This window comes from Pongo abelii, chromosome 3 (assembly GCF_028885655.2).
Source record: "Pongo abelii isolate AG06213 chromosome 3, NHGRI_mPonAbe1-v2.0_pri, whole genome shotgun sequence".
Lineage (NCBI taxonomy): Eukaryota > Metazoa > Chordata > Mammalia > Primates > Hominidae > Pongo > Pongo abelii.
In genome coordinates, this window is record NC_071988.2 from 1,397,872 (window position 1) to 1,424,888 (window position 27,017).

At 55.4% G+C, this 27,017-nt stretch overlaps 1 protein-coding gene across 4 annotated transcripts in view; it reads left to right on the plus strand.

The window, feature by feature from the left end:
- Nucleotides 1-21,944, plus strand: part of UVSSA (UV stimulated scaffold protein A) — a 48,368-nt gene extending 26,424 nt beyond the window's left edge. For all 4 annotated transcript variants that reach the window (XM_024246474.3, XM_024246473.3, XM_024246472.2 and 1 more), the window contains exons 9-14: nucleotides 2,186-2,330; nucleotides 2,856-2,990; nucleotides 6,481-6,664; nucleotides 7,315-7,423; nucleotides 10,144-10,318; nucleotides 12,237-21,944. In XM_024246474.3, the coding sequence (XP_024102242.2) occupies nucleotides 2,186-2,330; nucleotides 2,856-2,990; nucleotides 6,481-6,664; nucleotides 7,315-7,423; nucleotides 10,144-10,318; nucleotides 12,237-12,330 (842 nt within the window). In that variant the 3' untranslated portion in view covers nucleotides 12,331-21,944. The remainder of the gene's footprint in view (nucleotides 1-2,185; nucleotides 2,331-2,855; nucleotides 2,991-6,480; nucleotides 6,665-7,314; nucleotides 7,424-10,143; nucleotides 10,319-12,236) is intronic.
- The last annotated feature ends 5,073 nt before the right edge of the window (nucleotides 21,945-27,017 follow it).

Here is a 27,017-nt window from a genome sequence, read left to right on the forward strand (position 1 = left end):
GTCTCTGCACTCACCTCCCGCCTCTCTGCACTCACCTCCCGCCTCTCTGCACTCACTTCCCTTGTCTCAGGGCACTCACCTCCCGCGTCTCAGGGCACTCACTTCCCGCGTCTCAGGGCACTCACCACCCGCGTCCTTGCACTCACGTCCCGTGTCCCTGCACTCACCTCCCGCCTCTCTGCACTCACCTCCCTTGTCTCAGGGCACTCACCTCCCGGGTCTCCACACACTCACTGCCCATGTTTTGCTCCACCACCCTGGCTTTTCTTTGTGACTACTGACTCTGAAGGTGTTTTCAAAGTGGACCTCACCATGGCAAACCTCAAAAGGCCTTGTCTCCATGAGGTTGTCGTCCTGTGCCTACACAAGAAATGACCGCTTAGCTGGCTATAAAACCCTGAGCTTGAACTTCTCCTTTGGCACTTTCAAAGTGACCTTTTGAGATCTTGCATTCACGGTTGCTATTGAAAATCTTGTGTCAATAGAATTTTTATTTTTTGAAAGTATCAGCTAACTTATATGACCACAAGGTCCCACAAGGGGCCATCTGCAGGCTGAGGATCAAGGAGAGCCAGTCCGAGTCTCAAAACTGAAGAACTTGGAGTCTGATGTTCCAGGGCAGGAAGCATCCAGCACGGGAGAAAGATGTAGGCTGGGAGGCGAGGCCGTCTCTCCTTTTCACGTTTGCTTTATATTTGCTGGCAGCTGACTAGATGGTGCCCACCAGATTAAGGGTGGATCTGCCTTCCCCAGCCCACTGACTCAAATGTTAATCTCCTTTGGCAACACCCTCACAGACACACCCAGGATCAATACTTTGTATCCTTCAATCCAATCAAGTTGACACTCAATGCTCGGTGTTAACCGTCTCGGGCCATGGTGTTCTTAGGTTTTCCTGTAGTGCCTCTAGCCATGGTTTTTCCTCCGTCTCCTTTGACTCTCAGTGAGCCTTCCAATTCCAGGAAAATGTGGCTCATTGTTTCTTCAACTGTTTTCTGCGCTCCAATTATTTCTCTCTCCTCCTGGGAATTTAGGAGAGACGACGATGCTGACACCTGCGCATCCCCCACAGGAGGTGGGTGGTGCCGTTTGTCCTAACCCATAGCCTACCTGGCACCTCCTGTGCCCCCTGCCATCCCGACGCCTCAGGACACCAGCTTAGCCGCTAGAGAGTATAGGCCCCTGCCTTGACTGAGAGGTGCCATCAGGGTCAGGGTGAGCCCCACGGAGCAGCTTGAGAGCCGAGCGCAGGCCGTGGTGCAGGAGGAGGGGAGAGGCAGGTCAGGGCCCAGCAGTGTTGGAGAATCTCCTTGTTCTGCTCCGGGGACCCTGGGTGCATGCTGGGCTGTGGAAGACAGGGGCTGGTGGCCTCGTCCCTGTCATCTCTGTGGGACGTTGGTGAGACGCAGCGCCATGGCCTTGTCTTGCTGGCGGCGGGGCGGACCCTCTTCGACGGGCACTCCGGGACGGCATCTTGGTTGTTGGAACTCAGCCTCTGCCTGGCAGACAGAGGGAGGGAGTTGTCAGGGCCAAGGCCTTGGTCCAGCGGCCCCTGTGGCTCTCAGAGGCGCCTGCTGAAGCTGTGGTGCAGCCCCAGGCGTTTCTGTGGGGACACAGGGGCTGGAATCCCTGCTAACATCACGGTTTTACGTCGGCGGGAGATGTGGGTTGAAACCCTGTGTGGAGCTGTGTGTCTCTTCTCCTTGAGGACCATGTGAGCACCCTGTGGGTGGCCTTTCCAAGCAGCTGCCACCTCAGGCCTGGGTGCTGGGGAGGGCTCCAGGCTGCCTACATCTCACCACCGGAGCCTGAGCTGCCGGGGCTGTGGGCACAGTGTGCCGGGCAGTCTGGGCTCTCGCTGCTCCCAGCTTCTTTACAGCCTGGCGAATCCGTCTGCTCAGGCTGGCACTTCTGCAAAGCCAGGCAGCACAGTGTGTGAACAGTGTGGCCACAAGGCGGGACTGCCGGAGCCCCCGACGCTTGCCATGTTCTAGCAGAGCGTGGCCTGACCTGTTGCTCCGGGCTTCACCCTCGCCCGTGAGGAGCAGATAGCAGGCACCCACCTCGGGACTGCGGGAAGATGGAACACGCTAACGCATAGGCGCATCCTAACTGCCCAGTCTCGCGGGATGTGCCTGGTGGGTTGTGGGAGTGGTGGCAGGGAGTGGACACGTGTCTGTTTCAGGGCTGGAGGCAGCACCAGAGAAAGACACAGTTGTGCGGGGCTTGCGGACGAGGACGAGGAAGGACGAGGAGGCATCGGACCCCACCTCTGCGGCTGCTCAGCTGCGGCAGCTCCGGGACCACTTGCCCCCACCCTCATCTGCCAGGTGACTCCCAGTGTCCTGTGTGCTGAGCCCCCTGCCCGGCGCTGCCACAGCCTCTGCCCAGAGCACTGGCCAGCCTTGAGAGGCTGCTCAGTGCCTTTTCTGGGTATCTTGGCGGAAGCCTGGGGTCTGCACCCCCGGCCGGGTGAGCAGTGTTGGTGCCATGTTTGGGTTTGTCAGTGCCAGCATAAGCTGGAGCCCGGGTGGGACTGGGCCAACAAATACCCTTCCAGACACTGCCCGTGCCTCTGAGAGGAGCCCCCAGGGCTGGGGTTTGAGAGGCAGATGTCAGGTCACCTCTGGGCCAGGGTGAAGGACTGCAGACCAGAGGCCAGCTGTTGACGAGGGCCCAGAGCTTCTCACAGGACCTCAGCGGTGGCTCTGAGGCCCAGGCGTCGTGTGGCGGAAGCCATTGCTCACCTGATCCGACCCAAGGCCCCAGGCTTGCTGTGGGGGTGAGGAGGGAGAGGAGGGTGGCTGTGGCTGGCACCAGCAGCACCGTCAGGATGTCCCACTCTGCTCCTGTAGCCCCTCCAGAGCGTTGCCAGAGCCACAGGAGGCCCAGAAGCTGGCAGCAGAGCGGGCCCGGGCGCCTGTGGTGCCCTACGGCGTGGACCTGCACTACTGGGGCCAGGAGCTCCCCACAGCCGGGAAGATTCTCAAGTGAGTACCCGTGTGTCTGAAGTCAGCCAGGGCACACAACCAGGGTCCCAGCCTGAGGAGGGAACTGCCGGCTTGCCAGGCCTCCCTCGGTCTGAGGAAGCTGGCCCTGTCTCCCAGCTCTGCCCTACCTTCTGGGCCTGGAGGGGCGCAGGGGTGGGCCTCCCCTGCTGATCCGGCTCGTGGAGCCCAGCAGGGCTTTTTTGAGCCTTTCTGCTGCTGTGTCGGGGGCCATCCATGGAGCTCGGGTGTTATCAATCCTGTGGGAACAGCTGGACGAGAAACCACTCCCCTAAAGGCGGCCCTGGGGCCCGTTCAGTTTGTCCTGCTTCAGGATGCACAGTTGGCTGAAGCCTGCTTCAGGATGCACAGTTCCTGACCGTGTCGCGGCTGCTCACAGTGACCGTGTGTCCAGATCTCAGGTGGGGGCTCTGCAAGGAGCCTCGGGAAACCACCCTCCCTGCCCACTTCCCCCTCTGCACTCCTCACCGCGCCGGCCTCTTCTCCGTGAAGCTGCAGCAGAAGGGGGCACACGGGGGTCATCTGTGCGAAAGTCCAGACTGTTGGGCCTCAAGAGGCCACCTGGGTACTCCAGCCCCTGCCACAGCTCACTGGCACGGCCTATTGGGGGAGCAGGGCCCCTGCCGCCTCCTCAGCTCCTGCCGCAGGACGGTTCTCCACACCCGGGAGAGGGCGGGGAGGACAGTGCCAAGGCTGTGTCCTGAGATGGAAGGTCACCCTAAGGTGTCTCCCTTAGAGGGCAGAGGTGGGTCCCCCTGACCTCTTGCCAGTCCCTGCCATCAAGACCCAGGGCCAGGTGTGACACGGAATATTGCCGTCCCCACAGCATCCGTTACAAGGGCTGGGCTGCCTGTGCAAACACCGTAACCACTAAAGCTAATGCTGCAGGACCCCTAATGGGGGCCAGATTAGGGACAGTGTGAGGAGGGAGGGGCTGGGCAGGCTGCTCAGCGGCCAGAGAGATTGGGAAGAAACAGCTGTCCCTGCCACACATTGCCACCAGGGGTGCCCCAGGGCCAGTGCTTGGTTTCTGAGCCTGGCAGGTGACGCCCAGCAAAGCTCCCATGGAGAAGCGGATGCCTGTCCCTCTTCCCGCCTGCCTGGCCTGTCCCCAGGACCATAGGCTTTGCCCTGAGCCCCCAGGCAGTTGGGCCGAGAGAGAGGCCTGAACAGCTGCTGGTGAGGACCTGGTTAGTCCTGGATGGCACCGGGGCCCTGCTGGGCAGGCCTGGCTTCACGCTCCACCTGCCTGGCCCGTCAGCACCACGCACCTGGTGCATCGAGCTCACAGCTTCATGTTTCCCCCAACTGCCTGCAGACTGTTGTGGTGGCCGGCTTGATGGAGTTGCAGCCTACACATGGCAGCGGCCCGGGCTGGGGAAGGGCCCCGTGTCAGCTGCGTGGGTGGGGGTGCATGGGCTGGTGCACAAGATGGCACCTGGGTGCTGTATGTGCCCCACAGCCAGTTGAGGGCCACACTCCTCCTGGCTGGCCCCTAGCCAGGATGGCAGGGGCTGCTCACCCCACATTCCCTCACCAAGTGGAGGGGTCCTGCCCTCTGGCTCTCAGCCACATTTAGGGATTTTGAAGAGCCTGGGCTCGCCCCTTTCATCCAGGAGGTCAAGACGATGTGGGTCCGGGAGGCCAGGGCCTGGCCAGGCCGTGGTGGGAGACAGGGCTGATGGGGGTGGCAGCCACAGGCAACCACTAGAACTAAGCCGTCCTGGTACACAGAGGGCTGGCGGGCCCCGGCTGGCTACAGTGGCTCACGCCTGTAATCTTAGCACTTTGGGAGGCCAAGGCAGGTGGATCACTTGAGGCCAGGAGTTCGAAACCAGCCTGGCCAACATGACAAAACCCCATCACTACTAAAAATATAAAAATTAGCCGGGCGTGGTGGCGGGCCCCCGTAATCCCAGCTACTCAAGAGGCTGAGGCAGGAGAATCGCTTGAACCCAGGAGGCAGAGTTTGCAGTGAGCTGAGATCGCGCCATTACACTCCAGCCTGGGCAACAGAGCAAGACTCTGAAAAAAAAAAAAAAAAAAAAAGCCGGTGGTCCTCAGCTAAGGGGAGCAGAGGGGAGCAGATGGGAGTATCCCTGCACCTGGACAGGGAGGAAGCAGGGGAGCCTGTGGTGTGGCTGCTGTGCGCCGGCTCCTGAGTGTTCTCACTGCAATCCACAGGGCGCCTCTGGTCCGAGTTCCGGGGGGCAGAATGCATCGCTGCTTCTCACACGGGGCCTCGGATGCGGCAGGAGGCATTTGGCCAGGCGGTCAGGCACCCTCGGGGGAGCCGCATGTACCTCCTTGACTGCGGGGCACATGGCCAGGTGCTGTTCTTCAGCCCGCCAGGGCTTTGCCCGAGACATGTCTGCTTGTAGTGGGGCCAAGGCCCCGGGCAGCATGTTCTGCCTGCATCCCCACCCACTGCCTTATCCCAAACCAGCTTCATCCCAGACCAAGGTGGATGCAGAAATGAGGTCCAGGCGGCCCCAGGGCAGGGCCTCCTGCTGGTCCCTTCTCCCTAGCGTGGGCCGTGCCTGGGGCTGTGCTCCTGTCTGTGGACCCGGGGTGAGGGCAGGGCTGCTGGGCTTTGCTCCTCCAGCACCCTCGGGCACAGGGTGTGGGAGCCCGGGAGCTTCGGGCAGAGCCGACCGTTCCCCAGTCAGCAGGTAGTGAGCAGCCTCTCATCACTGGGAGCTCTTGGCACTGCCCATCTGTCCTCCGCAGTTCCTGCTGGCCCCAAGTGTGGCTGTGTGCCCTAGAAGGAGACCTGGTGGCAGCACAGGGGCAGTCGGGTCTGTGTGAGGGCCCCTCAGACACTTCTCCCCTACCTGGGCATCCAGGTGTGCAGGGCGCGGAGTCCTCTGAGGCCGGCCTCCTCTTGGCCAGCACACCCAGCTCCCCCATCCCGTGGCATCCGCAGGAAAGCATCTCTAACCAGGCCGGTGACAACCGCAGAGCATGGGAGCGGACACGCCTGGGAAACCTGGGGCAGCGGAGTCTGGTCTCCAGCACCCAGCCCCTCTGTGCTGCCAAAGGCTGGACGGTCTTCACTCCTCCTGGGTGCGCTACCGCCCTGTCCTTACGTCCCTGCAGTGGAAAGACAACCTTCATGTGGATGCCCCGTTGGCCTTCAAGGTCACGCCTCAAGGACCCAGCAGCTGTCGCCCTTGCCCTGTAGGGAGAGCCCATCTTGCAGGTGGCAGTTGTGCCCGTGGTCTCGTGGCTGGTTCACGTGGCATCAGAACTCAGACCCAGGCGGTCGTGCCCGTGGTCTCGCGGCTGGTTCACGTGGTGTCAGAATTCAGACCCAGGCGGGAGTGACCGTGTTCTCCTGCCTGGGTGCTGTCCGCAGGGTTGGGGTGGCTGGGCTGCAGTGGTGTTTGGTCTTCCCCTGTGCCTGCACCACCGTGGCCACGCTCTTCTGGGGTCCCTGCAGACGCTATGAGGCCTCTGGCTCTGTCTGCAGGTCTGACTCCCAGCACCGCTTCTGGAAGCCCAGCGAGGTGGAGGAGGAAGTGGTCAATGCCGACGTCTCCGAGATGCTCCGGAGCCGCCACATCACTTTTGCCGGGAGGTTTGAGCCTGTGCAGCACCGGTGCCGTGCCCCGAGGCCAGACGGCCGGCTCTGTGAGCGCCAAGACCGGCTGAAGGTGAGGCCATGGCCCGAGGGCGGGGGTGGGTGTGGGCTGGACCAGGTGGGGCAGCCAGAGGGATGCTGAGCCCCATCTGCCCCTGCCCTGGGTCGGGACGCTTGTGAGCACTGAGAAGCCCATAGAAGGGGCTTGTCCGCGGTGGGCAGAAATTGCTTAGCCGTTGGCCATCAGAGAATGGTGTCTGGGGCTCCTGCGCAGGGCCCTGAAGCCTGACACCTGGGCACCGGCTTGGGGACTCTCCAGGGGCCAAGACACACAGTGTCCTCCGTGGTTGCAGCCCGGGTCTGTGCTGGGCCTGGGCTCCTCAGAAGTGAAGAGAGGCCAGGGGGCCAGGGCAGCTCCCAGCCTGGCAGCTGGGCATGGTGCAGGGGGGTCGCTATGGCCATGCCGGCATGAGGGAGGCCTAGACTCTCCACAGCTGCCCAAGGGCTCCCGGCTCCAGAGGAAGGACGGAGCCATCCCTATGTCCCTGTGGCTCTCAGGACGCCCTCCCCTAAGGGGTGCGTGATTCCAGGGTTGTGTACACTTTGGCTCTGCGATGCCACCCTCCCTGGTCGCTGTTTGTGCCCGAGTCGTGGTGGTGGGGGGAGGTGGTCAAGGCGGGCGGACCCCTCCCCACCGTCGGCCACCGTGTCCTCGCTGTGCAGTGCCCTTTCCATGGGAAGATCGTTCCAAGGGACGACGAAGGATGGCCGCTCGACCCGGAGGACAGGGCTCGCGAGCAGCGGCAGCGGCTGCAGAAGCAGGAGCGCCCGGGTAGGTCTGGGTGGGGCAGGCACCGTGGGAGGCACAGCCTGGGACTCACTACCACTAGTGGCCCGGGGTGTGTCTGCAGAGTCACAGAGCTCCCGCTCTGCCAGCTTGGTCCACGGAGCTACAAGCCTCTGGGTCGTAACTGGCAGAATCAGGAGGGGATGCTGCCCCGAGGGTCCAGGGTCTGGGGGCTCCAGAGGATGCTCCGGCTTCAGGGGGTAACGTGTTCATGAGGCCCCGACTGGGAGGTGGGCACCCACGGCCCCGAAGCCATCTGTGTGCCATCTGTGTGGCTGGGTCCTGCTTCCTCGTTGTGTTTTCAGGCAGGTGAAGGCCTTGAGGCGAGAGAAGTGATTGGGCTGAGCCCAGAGTGGCTTCCAGGAACCCCTCTGGCCTCCTCAGCCATGCCCCGCACCTGCCTCAGTGTGCAGGTGGCCACAGCTCTGTCCAGGAGGCGTGTGGCCACTGCTATGGTGGCAGGAGTGCGGGTGCCCCGAGGCCCCAGACAGCAAGGCCACTGTGGGGCAGCACTGCCATGTCAGCAGGGCCCATCTGTCCGCCCTGCATATCTGTTTTCCAAGGAAGATTTGTTTTTGGAGACCCTGGCCAGCTTCAGGCGCTCTCTCTCCTTTTTAAAATCTGATTTGGCTTTTTTTTTTTTTTGAAGCAGGGTCTCTCTCTGTCACCCAGGCTGGAGTGCAGTGGCGCAGTCGTGGCCTCCCAGGTTCGAGCGATCCTCCTGCCTTAGCCTCCCAAGTAGCTGGAATTATCTGCCACCATGCCCGACTAATTTTTGTATTTTTATTTTTAGTAGAGGTGGGGTGGCACTGTATTGCCCAAGCTGGTCTTGAACTCCTGGATTCTCCTGTCTCACCTCCCAAAATGCTGGGATTACAGGCGTGAGCTCCCGTCCGGCCTCGGTCCCTTCTGGAGAGTGGCCACGCCTGCAGGCCTGGGCCTGGCCCTGGCCCTGGCCCGAAGCGGGGGGTCACACCTTGTCTTGAAGAGCAGCGCTGGGGGCCCAGGATCCCTTCCAAGCTGTCTCTGTCATGGCCCCCCGGGCGTCTTGCACTCTGGTCATGAGAGGTGGATGTTGAGTGCAGCCTGATGCCCAGAGGCAGCAGCTCAGCCCTGGGCGGCAGGAAGGCCCTGACCTGCTAATCTCCGGGTGAGGTCTTGCCTGGTGGCTCACACTCAGGAGCAAATTAAGTGCCTACTTTTTGTGTCAACCCTGAAGAGTATCTGGTTTTCCAGCCCTTGGTGACTTGTTAACAAACAGGTATCAGGCCGCGGGCTGCGGCCGGCGCTGGCCAGTCAGATGTGAAATAGCATCTCTTTACTAACTACAGTATTGATCCCCGCCTCCCTCGCGCACGGCGCAATTTTCCTTTCCCTGGCGCTAACCTCATTGACAATGTGCGTGGTGCTGCAGGGCCCGTCAGCGCCCAGGAAGGCCGCGCGGTCCCAGCATCTATTGATTTTCCTCAAAGGCTTTTAAATTGCTCCTTCATTTCACTGAGAAGCTCGCTCCATCTCTGCTGGGTGCCAGGGCTTTTTCGTTGTGTTTAAACAATTGCTCCATTCACTGGGTTCCTAAACTGTGACGCCTTCTTATTACTGGGAGATAAACTGTTTGGACAGTTTTCCTTAATCTTGGATTAATCGTTCCTGTATCTGAATTGTGGGCCCCGTATTCCTTCACTTCAAAGAATCCAGTTGGGAGGCCTGACCATCCGTCCGAGGTGTGGGCATTCCTCCGGGGATGTGCCCCCATGGCCTGGTCCTGCTGGCTCAGCTCATGGGGTCCTGTCTGCAGGAGCGGGTGCCTCTGGAGTATCCGTGCCCGGTCCCCTTCTGTGAGCCAGGGTTGTCTGTAAGTCCCTCGGCCATCACAGTCCCGTCAGGAGTGGCCTTCCCGAGCCTGACCAGCACCACGCCTGGTGGAGGCCCACCTCTGCCTTGTGTGGGGAACCCCACAGGAAGCCTGGGCCTGTGACCGCCAAGGGCCTCAGTGCCATCTGCATGATGGGTACTCAGCCTGGGAGGCTGCCCAGTGGGGCTGTTGACATTTCTGTCCCCTCACTGCCACAGGGCCTCAAGCAGACAATGCCCGGCTTGCTTGGGAAGGGCAGTTCTGTCTAGGAGAGCCCCAGCCTGCCTTTCTGAGGCCTGAGGCCTGAGACCAGGTCATCTTTGGATCAACGAAAAAGAAAAGCCCTTTGCTGAGCATCATGCTCGGCCCAGCCCTGCCACACGTACCTCCCCACCAGCAGGCGTCCAGCAGGGCCACAGTTTGCCTAGTGGGGCACGGTCCAGCCTGCAGGCAGGAAAGTAGCTTGCGGATGGCGCCACCCCCCAACCGCTGGCCTTGGCCGCCTTTCAGCCTGGGAGGCCCATGGGTGCCCTAGGAGTGGCCTCTGGGCCCAGCCCCGGCTCCCCATTTCTGGGCCGCAGCAGCCTGTGGGGGTGTGGGGTGGTGGGGGCAAGCTCTGTGTGGCCTTCACCCCACGGGGGCCAGCATGCCCACCCTCCCCAGCCTGTTGCTCAGGGAACCCTACCCGCTGAGCATCCTCTCGGGCTTGCTGGTGCCAGGGTACGGCCATGGGCAAGCCAACCCGGCCCCCCTGGCAGGACGAGACCAAGAGCCCCTCCTGGGGGCCTCAGGTAAGAGGGGCTCTGGTCAGTGCCAGACGTCTCCTAAAGTGCTTGAGTTTTGTTTGCAGAATGGCAGGACCCTGAGTTGATGAGAGACGTGGAAGCAGCCACAGGGCAGGATCTCGGCTCGTCCAGGTACAGCGGGAAAGGCAGGGGGAAGAAGAGGAGGTACCCCAGTCTCACCAACCTGAAGGCTCAGGCTGACACCGCCCGCGCTCGCATCGGGAGAAAAGTCTTCGCCAAGTAAGAGTGGCTGCTGGGTCACCTCCCACCGCGTGGCCCCCCGTGTGAGGATGTTTGAGGGGGGCCATCTGAGCTCCAAGATATTCCAGGGACTTGGGGCCTCCAGGGGCTCCTCTGCTTTGAGTTCCCCTGGGGGACCACCCAGCCTTTCCCCAGGGAGGGGTAGTGCCAGCCAGCAGGGGCAGCAGGCAGGGTCTAGTCAGGAACGCCCCTGAGCATTCCCCAGGATAAGAGGGGCTCAACCGCCAGGCACTGCCATCCTCACTTCCTGGGGGAGCTGTGTCAGGACACAGGCCTCAGCTGGTGCAGAATGAGCCTCTCTCTACCTTGCCTGGCTGTGCCCGCAGGTCAGTGCCTGCGTATTTCTGCAGCGGTGACTTCAGGGAGGGCGGTGACTGCAAAGGCCGGCAGAATGGGGGTCCACGCGTCAGCCCTAGCAGAGCCCAGCCCCAGCGTGGCTGCTCTGAGCACTGGCTCTGGGAGGCTGGCCTGGTGTCTCTGCAGCCCAGCGTGGGCCTGTGTGACTGGTGAGGCCACGGCAGGGCCAGAGTGCGAAGCCCACGAGCCCGGTGTCCCTGTGTGCGGTCTGTCAGCTGGGGCACCAGCCACTCACACGCCCTTGTGTTTCTGTCTTCACATTGCCTTGTTCTCGTACAAGAAAAATCCAGAATGCTTGTTTAGAAGCCACCTGAGGCTGTTGACTCCCTCCCAAATCTGTGCCAAGTCCCTGCTGGTGCAGGTTTGTCTGGTAGCACCAGTGAGGTGGCCCCCACCCGTCACCATCCCAGAAACCCTCCCTTGGACACACCTGGAAGGTGCTAAGTGCACTGGGGAGAGGAGGTCCCTCCTGACCAGCATGACCATGCACCGGCCTGAGTGGGCTCGAGTGGGAGGCGCCTTCACAGCACTCAGACCAGGCTTCCCCTGGGCTTGTGGGTGGTGCATCCACAGCCTTGCTTGGGTGGGGCAGGGGCGCTGGCAGGGGCTGTGGAGAGGCTGCCTGGGGCCCCTGGCACAGGGCTGGACCCGTCACGTCTGCCGGCCACCCAAGGTGCCTCAGCCCTTGGAGCTCAGGGTGAGGCTGTTTTCCCGTGGATCAGCCAGGGGCAGAGGCCAGCCTTGGTGCTGATGCCCAGGAGGAGGAATGGCCAATGGGCCCATGCCAGGCCTCCTCCCTGTGTCTCATGGGGACAATGAAGCCCATGGCAGGAGCTGGCTCTTCGCAACAGCTGTGTGGCCCAGACCCCTCCCTACAGAAAGGATCTGGGATGACCACAGGCGAAACCCTGCCTCGAGGGGCCCCCATAGCAGTGCCTGGCAGCCCCACAGGGGCCGCAGCTGAGCAGCAGCTTCACCACATTGTGGCCTCAGGCCCTGCTGGCTCCACACCCTCGTGCATCACAGCACCTGAGCTGGTCAGCCCAGCACACCTCATCCTGCTCGCCAGAATGCCTGCCCCGCCCGTGCCCTCCCTGCTGCAGCCCTCCAGGTTTCCAGCCCTGGCTGTGGAGCCGTGCGTGCAGCAGCGGGCAGGGCCGTCCTGATGCCTCTTGTCTGCATCTCCTACAAGGCCACTCCCCAGGAAGCCAAGGGGGAGGCTGTCCTCATCCTGGAGTGCGGGAGGCCACGGGAGAAGTGCCAAGGTGGGGCTGGGGCCACCTTCACTGCACAGAACCACCCGCCACAGACTCCGGTTCTGGGACCTGGGGTGGCCCTTTCTAAGCCTGTCTCTGTCTCAGGCCAGGGCCAAGGGGCCCGTCACCCATCTGTCTCTGAAGGTGGCACCCACAGGCAGTCTGTCGGTGTCTGAGGGTAGCAGTTGCCCCAGGACCAGTGCCTAACCTTGGCGATGCCACCACTGGGAGCCCAGGCCCTGGAGGAAGCCTCCCAGGTCACATCTTGCCTTGTTTCCCCACAGGGCAGCTGTGCGGAGGGTAGTGGCAGCTATGAACCGGATGGACCAGAAGAAGCACGAGAAGTTTTCAAACCAGTTTAACTACGCACTGAACTAGACAGCGGGGCCCAGTGCACTGGCCATCAGCACCTTCTCCCTCTGCCAGTGTCTCAGGACAGCAGAGTGGGCCTGGGTCTGGGCAGTAACCATGCCTTGTCTATTACTGTGTTTGATGTAAGGAAATGGCGCGTTGAAATGCCCTGAAGGTATGGCCGCTCTGCTGCTACAGGGTTCGGCATCGTCTGGTGATGGGTCTGGCCTCGCAGAAGAGGCCCTCAGGCCTGGAGATATGAACACAGGCAGTGACCCTGTTCCAGAGGGCTTCTGCGAGTCCTCATGAGGCCAGTGCGTGTCGTGGTGTGGGGTTCAGCACAGACGAAATGTGCGTGCAGCTCAGTCTTCAGAGCGTGCATTCTCCAGCCAGGAGGCGACCACTCAGAGGAACTCTGGGAAACCCACTTCTGTGCAAATGCTGTTTTTAACACAAACACAAAGGCTAGTGAACCGTTCAGTCATCTGCTTTCTGTTTCTGGATGTGCCTTTTCATACGTGTGGCCTCTTGTCCCTGGCTTCTTACACTTGGCGTTCTGTTTTCAAGGTTTATCCATGCAGTTCCTCTCCAATGTATAAAACAAAAGAGGTGAAAACCTGCCCATGTGGAAGCTTGTGCATACATGTTCACAGCAGCATTGAAGGAGGGTACCAAACATCTTCTCGCGTGCTTACTGGCCATTTGTGTATCTTCTTTGAGAGGAGTCTATTCAGATCTCTTGCCTATTTTTAATTGAATTATTTATCTTGAGTTGTAACAGTTTTTTTTCCCCCCCCTCCTTTTAGAGATGGGCTTTTGCTCTTACCCAGGCTGAGTGCAGTGGCACAATCATAGTTCAGTGCAGCCTCAAACTCCTGGGCTCAAGCCATCCTCCCATGTCAGCCTCCCAAGTAGCTGGGACTACAGGCACACGCCACAACACTTGGCTAATTTTTTAAATTTTTTGTAGAGATGAGGTCTCACTGTGTTGCCCACGGTGATCTCGAACTCAGCCTCAAGTGATCCTCCTGCTTCAGTCTCCCAAAGTGTTGGGATTACAAGTATGAGCCACCACTCCTGGCCAGAAGTTTATATGTATAGTGTGAATACTAGATCCTCATGTGATTTGCAAAAACTTATTTATTTATTTATTTTTTTTTGAAATGGAATCTTGCTCTGTCGCCAGGCTGGAGTGCAATGGTGTGATTTCGGCTCACTGCAACTTCCACCTCCTGGGTTCAAGCGATTCTCCTGTGTCAGCCTCCCAAGTAGCTGGGACTACAGGTGCGCACCGCCATGCCCAGCTAATTTTTGTATTTTTAGTAGAGACGGGATTTCACTGTGTTGGCCGGGATGGTCTTGATCTCCTGACCTTGTGATCCACCCACCTCGGCCTCCCATAGTGCTGGGATTACAGGTGTGAGCCACCGCACTCAGCTGATTTGCAAAAACTTTGTTCCATACTGTTGTTTCACTTTCTGGTTAGTGTCCTCTAAAGCACAGAAGTTAATTTTGATGAAGTCCAGCAATTTATCTGTTTTTTTCTTTTGTTGCTTATGCTTTTGCTGTCACATCTCAGAAGCCATCGCCTAATCCGAGATCACAGAGATTTACACCTAGTTTCTAATAAGCATTTTATAATTTCAGCTCTTATGTGTACATCTTTGATCCACTGTGAATTAAGTTTTGTATGTGGTGTAAGAGCCCACATTCTTTTGCATATGGATATCCAGCTGTCCCAGCACCATTTGTTGAAAACATTATTTTTCCCCATTGAACTATCTCTTCATCGTTATTGATAATCAATTGGCCAAAAATGTACAGGCTTATTTCTGGGCACTTGACTCTATTCCATTGACCTGTTTAACCTTATGCCAGTACCACAGTGCCTTGATCAATGTTGCTTTGTTGTGATAAGTTTTACTTTGTTCTGTTTCAAGGCTGTTTTGACTATTCTGCATCCCTTGCATTTCCAAATGAATTTTAGGATCCACTCATCAGTTTCTTCAAAAAAAAAAAAAAAAAGCAGCTGAGATTTTGATAGGAATTACATTAAATCTAGAGATTGCTTTGGGATGTATTACCGTCTTAATATTAAATCTTCTGAGTTATGAGCTTCTGATTATCTTTCCATTTATTTGGGTCTTTTTAAATTTATTTCAGCAGTATTTTGTAGTTTTCAGTATATAAGTCTTTCACTTATGTTGTTAAATTTACTCATTTTGTTATTTTTGATTTATAACCAAAAGGATTATAAATGCAATTATAAATTATTAAAAGATTGTAAATTGCATTTATAAAAGCAATCACAAATGTAATTGTTTTCTGCATTTCACTTTGGGGCTGATCATTGCTAATATGTGGAAGTACAACTGACTTTTGTGTATTGATCTTGTATCCTGCATTCCTTGCTGAACTTGTTTATTCATTCTAATTAGTTGTGTGTTCCCTAAGATTTTCCATACACAAAATCATGTCATCTGCAAACAGCTTTCTTTCTCATCTGGATTTCTTTTATTTCTCTTACCTAATCGCTCTGGCTAGTACCTCCAGGACAATGTTGAATAGATGTGGTGAGAACAGACATCCTTGTCTTACTCTTGATCTTAGCGGGAAGCTTTCAGTCTCTCACCATTGAGTGTGATGCTAACAATGCAGTTTTGTGTAGATGCTTCTATCAGGTTGAAAAAGTTACCTTCTCCTCCTAGTTTGTTGAGTGTTTTTGTCATAAAGTATTGAATTTTGTCAGATGCTTTTTCTCCATCTGTTGAGATGATAGTATGATTCTTGCCCTTTATTGTAGTGATACAGTATATTACGTTGTTTCTCATATGTTGAACCGACCTTGCATTCATGGGGTAAATTCTACTTGTTCATGGTGTATAATCCTTTTTCTATGCTGCTGGATTTGGTTTGCTAGGATTTTGCATCTGTATTCATGAGGGATATTGGTCTGTAGTCTTTTTGTGATGTCTTTGTCTGGCTTTAGTCACGTCACTACTGACCTCATAGATTGAGGTGGGAAGTGTTCCCTCCCCTCCTATTTTTTGGAAGAGTTTGTGAAAGATTGTTGTTAATTATTTAAACATTTGGTGGAATTTACCAGTGCAGGCTGGGCTTTTCTTTGTGGGATTTTTTTCCCTAATTCAGTATCTTCATTTATTATAGATCTGTTTAGTTCCAGTAGTTTGCATCTTTCCAGGAGTTTGTCCCTTTCTAGGTTCTTTGTTGCAATCTGTTCATATGTAATTGTTCATAGCATTAAAAAAATTCTTTTTAACTGACAAGGTCTCACTCTGTTGCCCACGCTGGAGTGCAGTGGTGCAATCATAGCTCACTCCAACCTCAGACTCATGGGCCCAAGTGATCCTCCCACCTCAGCCTCCCCAGTAGGAAGGACCACAGGCATGCACCACCACATTCAGCTAATTTTCTATCTTTGGTTTTGTTTTGTTTGAGACAGAGTCTTGCTCTGTCACCCAGGCTGGAGTACAGTAGCACAATTATGGCTCACTACAGCTTTGACCTCCCAGACTCAAGCAGTCTTCCCATCTCAGCTTCCTGAGTAGCTAAGACTACAGGGGCATGGCACTATGACTGGCTAATTTTTTAAAAGCTTATTTTTGGTAGAGATGGGGTCTCACTATGTTGCCCAGGCTGGTCTCAAACTCCTGGCCTCAAGAAATTTTCCCATCTTAGCATAGCAAAGTGCTGGGATTACAGGCATGAGCCACCACACCCAGCCCTCATTTTCTTTTAAAATTTTTTTGTAGAGACAGGTTCTTGCTGTGTTGCCCAGGCTGATCTTTGTCAAACTCCTGGCATCAAGTGAGCCTCCCACCTTGGCCTCTCAAAGTGCTGGGATTGTGGATGTTTAGCCAATGCTCCCAGCCTGTTCATAGTCTTTTCTGGTTTTAGTCATTTGATTCTTCTCTCTTTTACTCCCCTCAGTCTAGCTAAAGATTTATCAATTTTGTTGATCTATTTAAAGAAACAACTTCTGGTTTTGTTTATTGTTCCGTATGATTTTCCATTCTTTATTTTGTTAATTTCCACTGTAATCTTTATTATTTCCTTTGGGTTGCTTTGGGTTTTATTTTCTCTTCTTTTTCTTGTTTCTTAAGATGGAAAATTAGCTTACTGATTTGAAATCTTTCTTTTTAATATAGACATTTGTAGCTATAAATTTTTATCTCAGCACTGATTTACTTCATCCCTTAAGTTCTGGTATATTGTGTTTTCCCTTTTTTTAATCTAAAAGTATATTCTGATTTTTCTGGTGATTTCTTCTTTTATCTCTTGGTTATTTAAGAGTTTGTTGTTTAATTTCCACATATATGTGAATTTCCCAAGTTTCCTTCCGTTATTGACTTCTTTTCTTATTTTTGAGAGACAGGATCTCACTTTGTCTCCCAGGCTGGAGTGCAGTGCCGTGATCACAGCTCACTGCAGCCTCGACCTCCCACCTCAGCCTCTCGAGTAGCTGAGACTACAGGCATAAGCCACCGAGCCCAGCTAAATTTTTAAAAATTTTGTTGAAGAGACAGGGTCCGACTATGTTGCCCAGGCTGTGTTGGAACTCCTGGGCTCAAGTGATCCTGCCGCTTTCACCTCCCAAAGTGCTGGGATTACAAGCGTGAGCTACCGTACCTGGACTGTTACTGGTTTCTTATTTCATTCCATTATGGCTAAAGAACATAGATTGTATGATTTCCCATCTTTTGTACGTATTGAGAGTTATTTTATTGGCATACCATATTTTCTGTCCCAGAGTGTTGAAGAATATCTATCCTGCTCTTGTTGGGCGGAGTGTTGTATAGATGCCTGTTGTGTCTGATTGGTTTGTAGTGTTGTATAGACGCCTGTTGGGTCAGAGGTTGGTTTGTAGTGTTGTATAGATGCCTGTTGGGTCTGATTAGTTTGTAGTGTTGTATAGATGCCTGTTGGGTCAGAGGTTGGTTTGTAATGTTGTATAGATGCCTGTTGGGTCTGATTGGTTTGTAGGGTTGTATAGATGCATGTTGGGTCTGATTGGTTTGTAGTGTTATATGGATGCCTGTCGGGTCTGATTAGTTTATAGTTTTGTATAGATGCCTGTTGGGTCAGAGGTTGGTTTGTAATGTTGTATAGATGCCTGTTGGATCTGATTGGTTTGTAGAGTTGTGTAGATGCGTGTTGGGCCTGATTGGTTTGTAGTGTTGAATGGATGCCTGTTGGGTCTGATTGGTTTCTAGTGTTGTATATTTGCCTGTTGGGTCAGAGGTTGGTTTGTGTGTTGTATAGATGCCTGTTGGGTCAGAGGTTGGTTTGTGTGTTGTATAGATGCCTGTTGGGTCAGAGGTTGGTTTGTGTGTTGTATAGATGCCTGTTGGGTCAGAGGTTGGTTTGTAGTGTTGTATAGAAGCCTGTTGGGTCTGATTGGTTTGTAGTGTTGTATAGAAGCCTGTTAGGTCTGATTGGTTTGTAGTCTGATTGTTTACGTCTTCTCTTCCCTTATTGATCTTCTGCCCAGTTATATTGATATTGAATGTGGGGTATTGAATCCTTCAGTTTTGTCAGCTTTTGTTTCATAAATTTTGAAGCTCTGTTAAGTGCATCTGTATTTCTATTTCTTTCTGATGAACAGACCCTTTTATCATTATGACATGTCCTTCTTTGTCTTTAGTGAAAAAAAATGTTGTCTTTAAGTCCCTTTTGTATGTTATTAGTATAGCCACTCAGCTCTTTTTGATTATTGTTTGCATGGTATCTTTTTTCACCTTTTAACTTTCATTGTATCTCTGAATCTAAAGTGTGTTTCTTGTAAACAGCATATAGTGGGATCGTGTTTCTTATCTGTCCTGTTGGTTTCTGCCGTGAATCTAAAGTGTGTTTCTTGTAAACAGCATATAGTGGGATAGTGTTTCTCATCTGTCCTGCTGGTCTCTGCTCTGAATCAAAAGTGTGTTTCTTGTAGACAGCGTATAGTGGGATCATGTCTTTCATCTGTCCTGCTGGTCTCTGCTGTTTGAGAGGGATGTTTAATCCATTTACATTCAGTATGATTACTGAGAAAGCTGGATTTGTATCTGCCATTTCTAAATTTGTTTTCTATATTGTCTTGTTTGTCTTTCTTCCTTTATTTGTCCATTACTTTTTTGTGTTAAATGGACATTTAATTCTCTTGTAACATTGTAATTTCCTTGTCTGTTTTACTGGTTTTTTAAAAAGTAATTTTCTTAGCAGCTGCTCTGAGTATTACAGTAACAACGTAAAACCAATCAAGTGTTCAGATGAACTTAATAATGTACAAAAACCTTCACTTCGAGTAGCTTTGTTTCCTCTCAGCTTCTTGATGCTGTATTTGTCATATAAATGCTACCTTTTAGATTGTAAGTCCGTCAGCAGTCTTGTAATTATTGCTTTATGCAGTTGTCTTTTAAATCACATAGAAGAAGAAAAGATGTACAAACAGAAATGAGTTTCTGCTGTCTCTGTTGGTGGCTTTGCAGTTGTCTTTTTCGGTGCTCTTTGTGTGGAGTTGAGTGTGCTGTCTTGGACTTCGGCCTCAAGTATTTCTTGTAGGACAGATCTTCTAGCAATGAATTCTCTTTGTTTTTGTTTATCTGAGAATGTTGTAATTTCTCCTTCTCTTCTGAAGAATAATTGTGCTGGATATGGCTGACTTGGTTGGCCCTCTTTTTCTTTCAGTCCTCTATAGATGTCATTCCACTGCCTCTGGCCTCCATGGTTTCCGTGGCAGGAGCACCGCACCGTGTCTCAGTCTTTTTTTAGCTTCTGACTGTTTGACTGTGGTGTGTCTAATTGTGGATCTTTCAGTGTGTCCTACCTGCAGTTCTTTGAGCTTCTTGGATATAGAGGTTAATATTTTTTGTAGTCTGATTGTTTACGTCTTCTCTTCCCTTATTGATCTTCTGCCTAGTTATATTGATATTGAATGTGGGGTATTGAATCCTTCAGTTTTGTCAGCTTCATGTTCAGCCAGTGACTGGACAGAGAACCCCTTTAAGTGCTTTGCACCAGTAACTCTCGTGGTTCTGCCGACACACAGTTGATGCGTGGTGAGTGTGCCTTCAGCACTCCATCGCGGTTCCGCAAATTTGGGAAATTTTAGGTTGTCGTTTCTCGAAATATTTTATGTCCCTGTTCTCTTCCCCCACTTGGACTCCAGCTACGTGTGTTGATGTGGAGCTGGGCACAGCCTTGGAGGCCTCCTTGACTTTCCTTTATTCCAGAATTTTTTATTCTTCTCAGAATGGATCATCTCAGTTGACCTATCTTCAAGGTCACAGATATGTCAAGCTGCTCTAGTGAATTTTTCATTTCAGTTATTGTACTTTTCTACTCCAAACTTCCATTTGGCTCTCTTCTATAATTTCTGTATCTTTACTCATATTCTTTATTTAGTGAAACATTCTCATACTTTAATTCTATAGACACAGTTTCCTTTAGTTATTTGAACATATTTATAGAAGCTGATTTAAAGTACTTGTCTAAGCCGGGCGTGGTGGTGTGCACCTGTAATCCCAGCTACTTGGGAGGCAGAGGCAGGAGAATTGCTTGAACCCGGGAGGCGGAGGTTGCAGTGAGCCAAGATCGAGCCATTGTACTCCAGCCTGGGCCACAGAGCGAGACTCAAAACTAGTTAGATAGATAGATAGATAGATAGATAGATAGATAGATAGATAGGGGACTTGTCTACTAAGTTCAACATCAGGGCTTATTCAGGGGAAGTTCCTATTGATGACCTTTTTTCCCATGTCAGAGCCAAGGAAATAACATACTCTTTCTTTGTGGTCTCATATATATGTATTTTTTGAAGACTGGACACTTTAATAATGTGCTGTGCAACTCTGGAAATCAGATACCCTCTCCACGAGTTTATTGTTGTTCTGTTGCTGTTACCTTTTGTTTAGTGTATGTTCTGGACTAATTTGAAGTGTCCACCTCATCAGCTTCATGTTCAGCCAGTGACTGGACAGAGGACCCCTTTAAGTGCTTTGCACCAGTAACTCTTACGGTTCTGCCGACACACAGTTCATGCGTGATGTGTGTGCCTTCAGCACTCCATTGCGGTTCTGCCGACGTGCAGTTCACACGTGGTGTGTGTGCCTTCAGCGCTCCATCGCAGTTCTGCTGACATGCAGTTCACACGTGGTGTGTGTGCCTTCAGCGCTCCATTGCAGTTCTGCTGACATGCAGTTCACACGTGGTGCGTGTGCCTTCAGCGCTCCATCGCGGTTCCGCTGACATGCAGTTGATGTGTGGTGCGTGTGCCTTCAGCGCTCCATCACGGTTCTGCCGACATGCAGTTGATGTGTGGTGCGTGTGCCTTCAGCGCTCCATCGCGGTTCCGCCGACATGCAGTTGATGTGTGGTGCGTGTGCCTTCAGCGCTCCATTGCAGTTCTGCTGACATGCAGTTCACGCTTGGTGCGTGTGCCTTCAGCGCCCCATCGCAGTTCCGCCGACATGCAGTTGATGTGTGGTGCGTGTGCCTTCAGCGCCCCATCGCAGTTCCGCCGACATGCAGTTCATGTGTGGTGAGTGTGCCTTCAGTGCTCCATCGCAGTTCTGCCGACATGCAGTTCATGTGTGGTCAGCGCTCCAGCAGGCAGCTGCCAACTGTACCTTTGCCTTCACTTCTTACTTGCACACAGCCACAAAGCCAGCCAGAGGTGAGGGCCGGAGTAGCTCAGGTTCCTCTCAGGCACGCACACAGCTCTGTGCCTGTGTGGGCACAGCCTTCCATGCCTCCAGGAGTGTGGCAGAGCTTCTCAGCGGCCACTGTGGGCATCTCGTTCCTCAGATCTTCCTTTCATGAGTTATGTAGTTGAATTATCAATCTTTCTTGGCTTCTAAGTTTTGTGTTCTAGTTAGAATGTTCTTCCCCCTCAAAGATTATATTTGAAATGTTTTCCATGTTTTCTTCTAGTACTTTTATGGGTTTCATTTTCATATTGAAATCATTGATCTACTTCTAGTTTTTGATACAAAATGTGAGCCAGGAAACCCAGTTTTTAAATTTCAAATAGCTGTCCAGGTGTCCCTGCACCTCTTATGCATGAGCCCTCGCTTTGTGCCAATTTGGAGAGCCCGCCTGCTCACATGTGCTGATTTGGAGTGCCCGCCTGCTCACACGTGCCGATGCGGAGTGCCCGCCTGCTCACACGTGCCGATGTGGAGTGCCCGCCTGCTCACACGTGCCGATGTGGAGTGCCCGCCTGCTCACACGTGCCGATGTGGAGTGCCCGCCTGCTCACACGTGCCGATGCGGAGTGCCCGCCTGCTCACACGTGCCGATGCGGAGTGCCCGCCTGCTCACACGTGCCGATGCGGAGTGCCCGCCTGCTCACACAAAGCCCTAGCATGGTGGCTCTGTAGGTTTCCTGTCCTGCCGGCCGAGTCAGATGCTGTTACCGTACATTGTACTCATGGTGGCTTTTTAATACGTTTTTATGTCAAGGACCCCTTTTATATTTCTCTGCACCTTGAGATAAAGTGGGAATATTAGGGATGAGATGAAAGAGGAGAGGGTGTTTTTGTAAAGTTGAATTCAGGACTGATTTGTTAGCCTGGTGCTTTTCGTATCAGACCTTTTAATGAATTTTCATGGATACTGATTAAAAGACAAACCTGTGACTCAGTGTTTGTGACCAAGTGAGGGGCCCTGTGAGGTGGGGGTGCTAGGCTGGCCCTTCTGGCTGGTGGGGTGAGGGGGTGGGGCCTGTGCCCCTGGGAGCAGCTCCAGCACTGCAGGCTCAGGGCACTGTCAGTGACTTGGCACTAAGGGGGTGCTGGGGGTGGGCCCTCCTTTTCTCAGATCCCCTCAGCAAACCCCTTCCACCCACACTTGCCACAAAGTGGTTTGGGTCCCCATGAGCCAGGCAGATGGAGGGGGTGGAGGAGCCTGGGGCGGTCTGGCCTGCAGAAGCGTTTAGAGCCAGAGGGTAGGGCTGTGCCCGGTTCCTGCAGAGCAACCATGGGAGCAGGTCGCCCCCTCCCCAGGGAGAGAAGGGGCCAGCAAGGATTCAGGCTGGGAAGAAAGCTGGGCCTGCACAGCCCAGGAAGGGCTGGGGTTCCTGAGGACCCTGAGTGTGGTCCCACGGCTCAGGAAGAACCTGCAGACTCCCTTCGCCTACGCTGCCTGCCAAAGGGACCCCTGGCAGTTCCTGGGAGCTCCCTGCAACACCCCTGCCTCCAGCGCTGCACATCTGGGGTTGACTGAGCCTGGGACGCTGAGGAGCAGCACAGAGGCCAGGGGTCAGCAGCTTGTCCGTCCCTCTCATGCGTCTCTGCACTGACACAGGCCGGTAGCCCAGGCAACCGGGCTTTAAAAACAGGACCATCCCCAGAGGCTTCAGGCCCAGAGGGGACAGGGCAGGCACTGTGGCAGCCTCACATTGCAGGCGGGTCACTGCAGCTGTGGGGGCCTTGGCAGGTGCACACTGTGAGTCCCAGTGAGGATGGGAAGGGAGCTCCATTGGTCCGGCATCCACAAGGAAGGGCAGAGCCAGTGGAGGCTGCAGAGAGGGCCCAGGCTGCCCAGGGTGCACAGCTAAACAGAGGGTGACCCTGGGTGGTGAGGACAGAGGAGCTGGGGTCTGGAAACAGCGTTGCAGACAGAGCATGGCCACCAGACACAGGCACAGCCACTTTGGTGATTGGATCTGCTGGGCGCAGCTCTTGAGTAGGGCAGAGGCAGCGAGCAGAGAGATTCTGGAGGCTGGGTGCCCATCAGGGCAGGTGGCCTGGGTGCGGTGGGCAGGGCTGGCAGGAGCAGGTCCTCAGTGCCAGGTCAAGGGTTCAGGCCTCCCTCCCAGGGATGCAGGGGCTACTGGTAGGGCTCACAGTGGGAGGGAGCCCGTGCCGGCTGGTCCAGCGTGCTGCTGCCCTCATCCAGGGCAGACTGGCTGAGGTCGGCCCGGAGAGCAGCAGGGGGTGAGTGCGAGGAGTGACCAAGGGAGGACTGACGGGCATGGGTCAGCCCCAGCACTGGGGTGGATGGGCCACCATGGAAAGTGGTGTCAGGGTTAGCGACACAGAACCAGAAACTCCAAATAAGAGTGGCTCGTAGACAGAAGGGTTTGTGTCCTGTTGAATCAGGGTCCAAGGGTAGGTGCCCCCAAGCACCTTCCAGTTCCTAGCTCAGTATCAGAGCACGTGGCCTCCAGCCCCAAGGCTACCTCATGGCCCAAGGTGGCTGTTGGGGCTCCAGCCATCACCAGGTCTGCAGAAGGAAGGAGGAGGGCTTTGCCTCCCCTCTGAGCTGATTCCCATAAGGAGCCTTCTCAGTCCCCCACTCCCACACACACTGCTCATGTCGACTTGGCCGGAACCTAGTCACAGGCAGCACCCAGCTGCCTGCTGCCCCAGAGCAGGACATGGGGCCCTCAGCCTGGGAGATGAGCGCTCAGCCACAGCCTCCCAGGAAAAGAGAGAAGGTGTCTGCACCAGCAGAGCTGTCTCCAAAGGGGACCACCCTGCGGGGCAGTCGGGAGGAGGCAGGACATGGACATCCCCAGGTTGTCACCCATGAGCAAGGCACCCCCCAAGTGGATGAGATGCCCCCACCCCATGGGCCTCTGTGGACGGAAAGGTGACCTTGGGATGGGGGAGGGGCCCCCCATCCCATGAGCAAGGCCCCCCCCCAAATGGATGAGATGCCCCCACCCCGTGGGCCTCTGTGGCTGGAAAGGTGACCTTGGGATGGGGGAGGGGCAACAGTGCCGGAGGCAGGTGGGGGCTGCAGTGGTCATGGGGGCAGGGATGGGGCTCAGCCCTACCTCCTCCCTCAGGTGCGGTCCTGCAGCCCTGCCTGGCCGCCCACCCCTGCCCCTTCCTCCCTGCGCTCACCTCCCTCTGCTGCCGGGCTATTCGTCCAGCCTCACCTCCCCCCCTCCCAGCTGACGCTGTGCACAGCCGGCCAGAAGAGACCAGGAGTGAGAGGGCACTCAGTCGCCAGGGAAGAAATGGGGGACCCAGGTGGCGGCCATCACAGGCAGGACACTGGGTGTGGGGAGGCCTGAGCACCGCAGGGAGGCCCTAGGGATGGGGGAACAACGTGGGGGTGGCGGGGGGGATGTTAGATGCAGGGTGTTTTCAGGCATCTGGATGTGGGTAGATCAGGTTGGATGCAGGGTGTTTTCAGGCATCTGGATGTGGGTAGATTAGGTTGGATGTGGGGAGGGTGCTTGGTGCCTGGGGTTTGCTCTGAGGCTGTGGGGCTGGCTTGGTCTGGGAGGAGCTTGGTCTGGCTTTGTGGTGCCTGGAGGGCCCCTGGCCCCTGGGGGGACATCGCGGGCAAGGACAGGGCAAGGCACACCATTGCCAGGACATCGTGGGGCAAGGACAGGGAGAAGCACACCGTTGCCAGGACATCACGGGGCAAGGACAGGGCCAGGCGCACCATTGCCAGGACATCGCAGGGCGAGGACAGGGCCAGGCACACCATTGCCAGGACATCGCAGGGCGAGGACAGGGCCAGGCACACCATTGCCAGGACACCGTGGGGCGAGGACAGGGAGAAGCACACCGTTGCCAGGACATCACGGGGCAAGGACAGGGCCAGGCACACCATTGCCAGGACATCGCAGGGCGAGGACAGGGCCAGGCACACCATTGCCAGGACATCGCAGGGCGAGGACAGGGCCAGGCACACCATTGCCAGGACATCGCAGGGCGAGGACAGGGCCAGGCACACCATTGCCAGGACATCGCGGGGCGAGGACAGGGCCAGGCACACCATTGCCATGGCAGGAAGGCGAGTGGAGGATGAGGGCTCTCCAAGCCCAGGCCGCCCCAGGACTCGGAGCAGGAGGAACCAGCCACCAAGTGAGCAGGGCGCTGAGGAAGCCACGCCAGGATGGGGCAGCCAAGGGCCTGAGTGATGGCGAGAGCCTGCTTAGGGGAGGAGAAGTGAGGAGGAAGTGTAGACAGCAGGTGTAGACGGCTCTCGCGATACTTTGGCTGGAGGCTGGGAGGAAAGGGGGAGAGCTGGAGACCCCACGGGGTCCAGGGAGGATTATGCCTAAGCCGGGAGACACTGGTCTCATCTAAAGCCCAGCAGGGGCTGTCTCCCCTGGCAGGACGCAGGCAGGTGACAAGATCCTGTGGCTGGAAGATGGGCTTGGACCTGTGGCCAACCCAGGGTGGGGTTATGAAGAGAGTACACCAGACACCTTAGGGTGTAGGAACTGGGTGCCCACCCAGGTCGAGGCCCTAGGCTTTGGAAAAGACCAGGTGGGCTGAGGGTGACTTTCTTCAGAAGCCCAGCTGCCTGGGGCTGGGGGTGTGGGCAGGTGGGCATGGGGGTGGGGAGCACAGGGGGGCTCGGCAGGGGCAGCTGTGGCCCAAATCTGTCCTCCCCTTTCACTAGGAGTGAGATGCCCCGGGGGAGACTGCACCTCCCAGCCTCCCTTGGCTAGGAGAGGGCCTGTGACCCAGCTCTGGCCAATGGGACATGAGCAGCTGTGTTGTGTGGGCTTCCAGGAAAGCTCCTTAAAAGAGAGAGGTGTTGCCAGCTGCTCCCTTTCTTCCTCTTTGCAGCCAGGGGGTGAGGATGTGGTGGCTGGAGCCTCTGATTCCATTGGGGACTGTGAGGCTGAGGCCCCAGGGCTGCCCAGGCCTGATGCAGCACAGAGAGCCAGGAGCTGGGTCTCCAAGGACTCAGTGAAGGTCTGAAAACTGCCCAGGGCTGCCACGGCCAGAATTCCTTCACAAAGAGAAAATAAACAGTCTCCTTTCAACTCTCTTCATTCAGGTTTTCTCTTACACGCAGCCAAACCCAGTCCTGACCCACACAGCAATGGACCACAGCACCATGGGCTGGTGGGGGTGGGGAGGTGGCCTCATTGGGAGGCCCCTCACCGTCTGGGCTCAGTGGTCCCTGGGCAGCAGACGGGAGCCCAGGGCGTGAGAGCAAACGCCGCCCTTGTCATGCTCGATTGATAAGAGGCCACTTCTGTGCCTGGCTTTGCAGCAACGACATGTGTGCAGTTCTGGGAACTTGGGGCAGGTGTGGTCCAGGGCAGGATGGGTCCTGAGCCCTAGGAGGAGGGTCCATGGAAGAGTGCCCTCAGATCCTGGGGTCGAGACCTTCCCTCACGGCCCTGACACCAAAGTGGGGGACAAGTCGAGACCCCTAACAAGGCTCCCGCTCACCTCTGCCTGCAGCACAGGCCCAGGAAGCTGAAACTGAGTCAGGCACAGGTGGCCTAGACTGGAAATGGCGGGCAGGGGAGGCCCAAACCTAGTGGAAATGGGGGTGGTGGGGCAGCCTGAGGGCTCCCCGGGAGGCAGGCAAGGGAACGGCACCCCAACCCCCCCCCCAGGGAGACTGGGGGCCTGGGGACCCAGTAGGAGTGTGGGCTAAAAAGTGGAGGCTCCTCCAGGAGGGAGCAGGGCACCCGCTGGCACCAGAGCTGGCACTGCCCACTGGCACCAGAGCTGGCACTGCCCCCAGCAAGCCCCATGGCCGCCGGGCCTCAGTTTCCCACATGTGACTCTCAGCAAAGCGCAGTGGGAGGCTCAGGTGGCTTTGCACGCACTCCGACTCCGACGAGGGTCCGCTGCACAGTGACTGTGAACCAGAGACTGGAGGAAATGCCCCCACACCTGCGGCATGAGGCTGTGGGCTGTCCAGGGAGCTTAGAGAAGGGGTGGTGCATGGAGGGGGGTCAGCCCCCGGCCCATACCCTCCATCCCGTCCTGCAT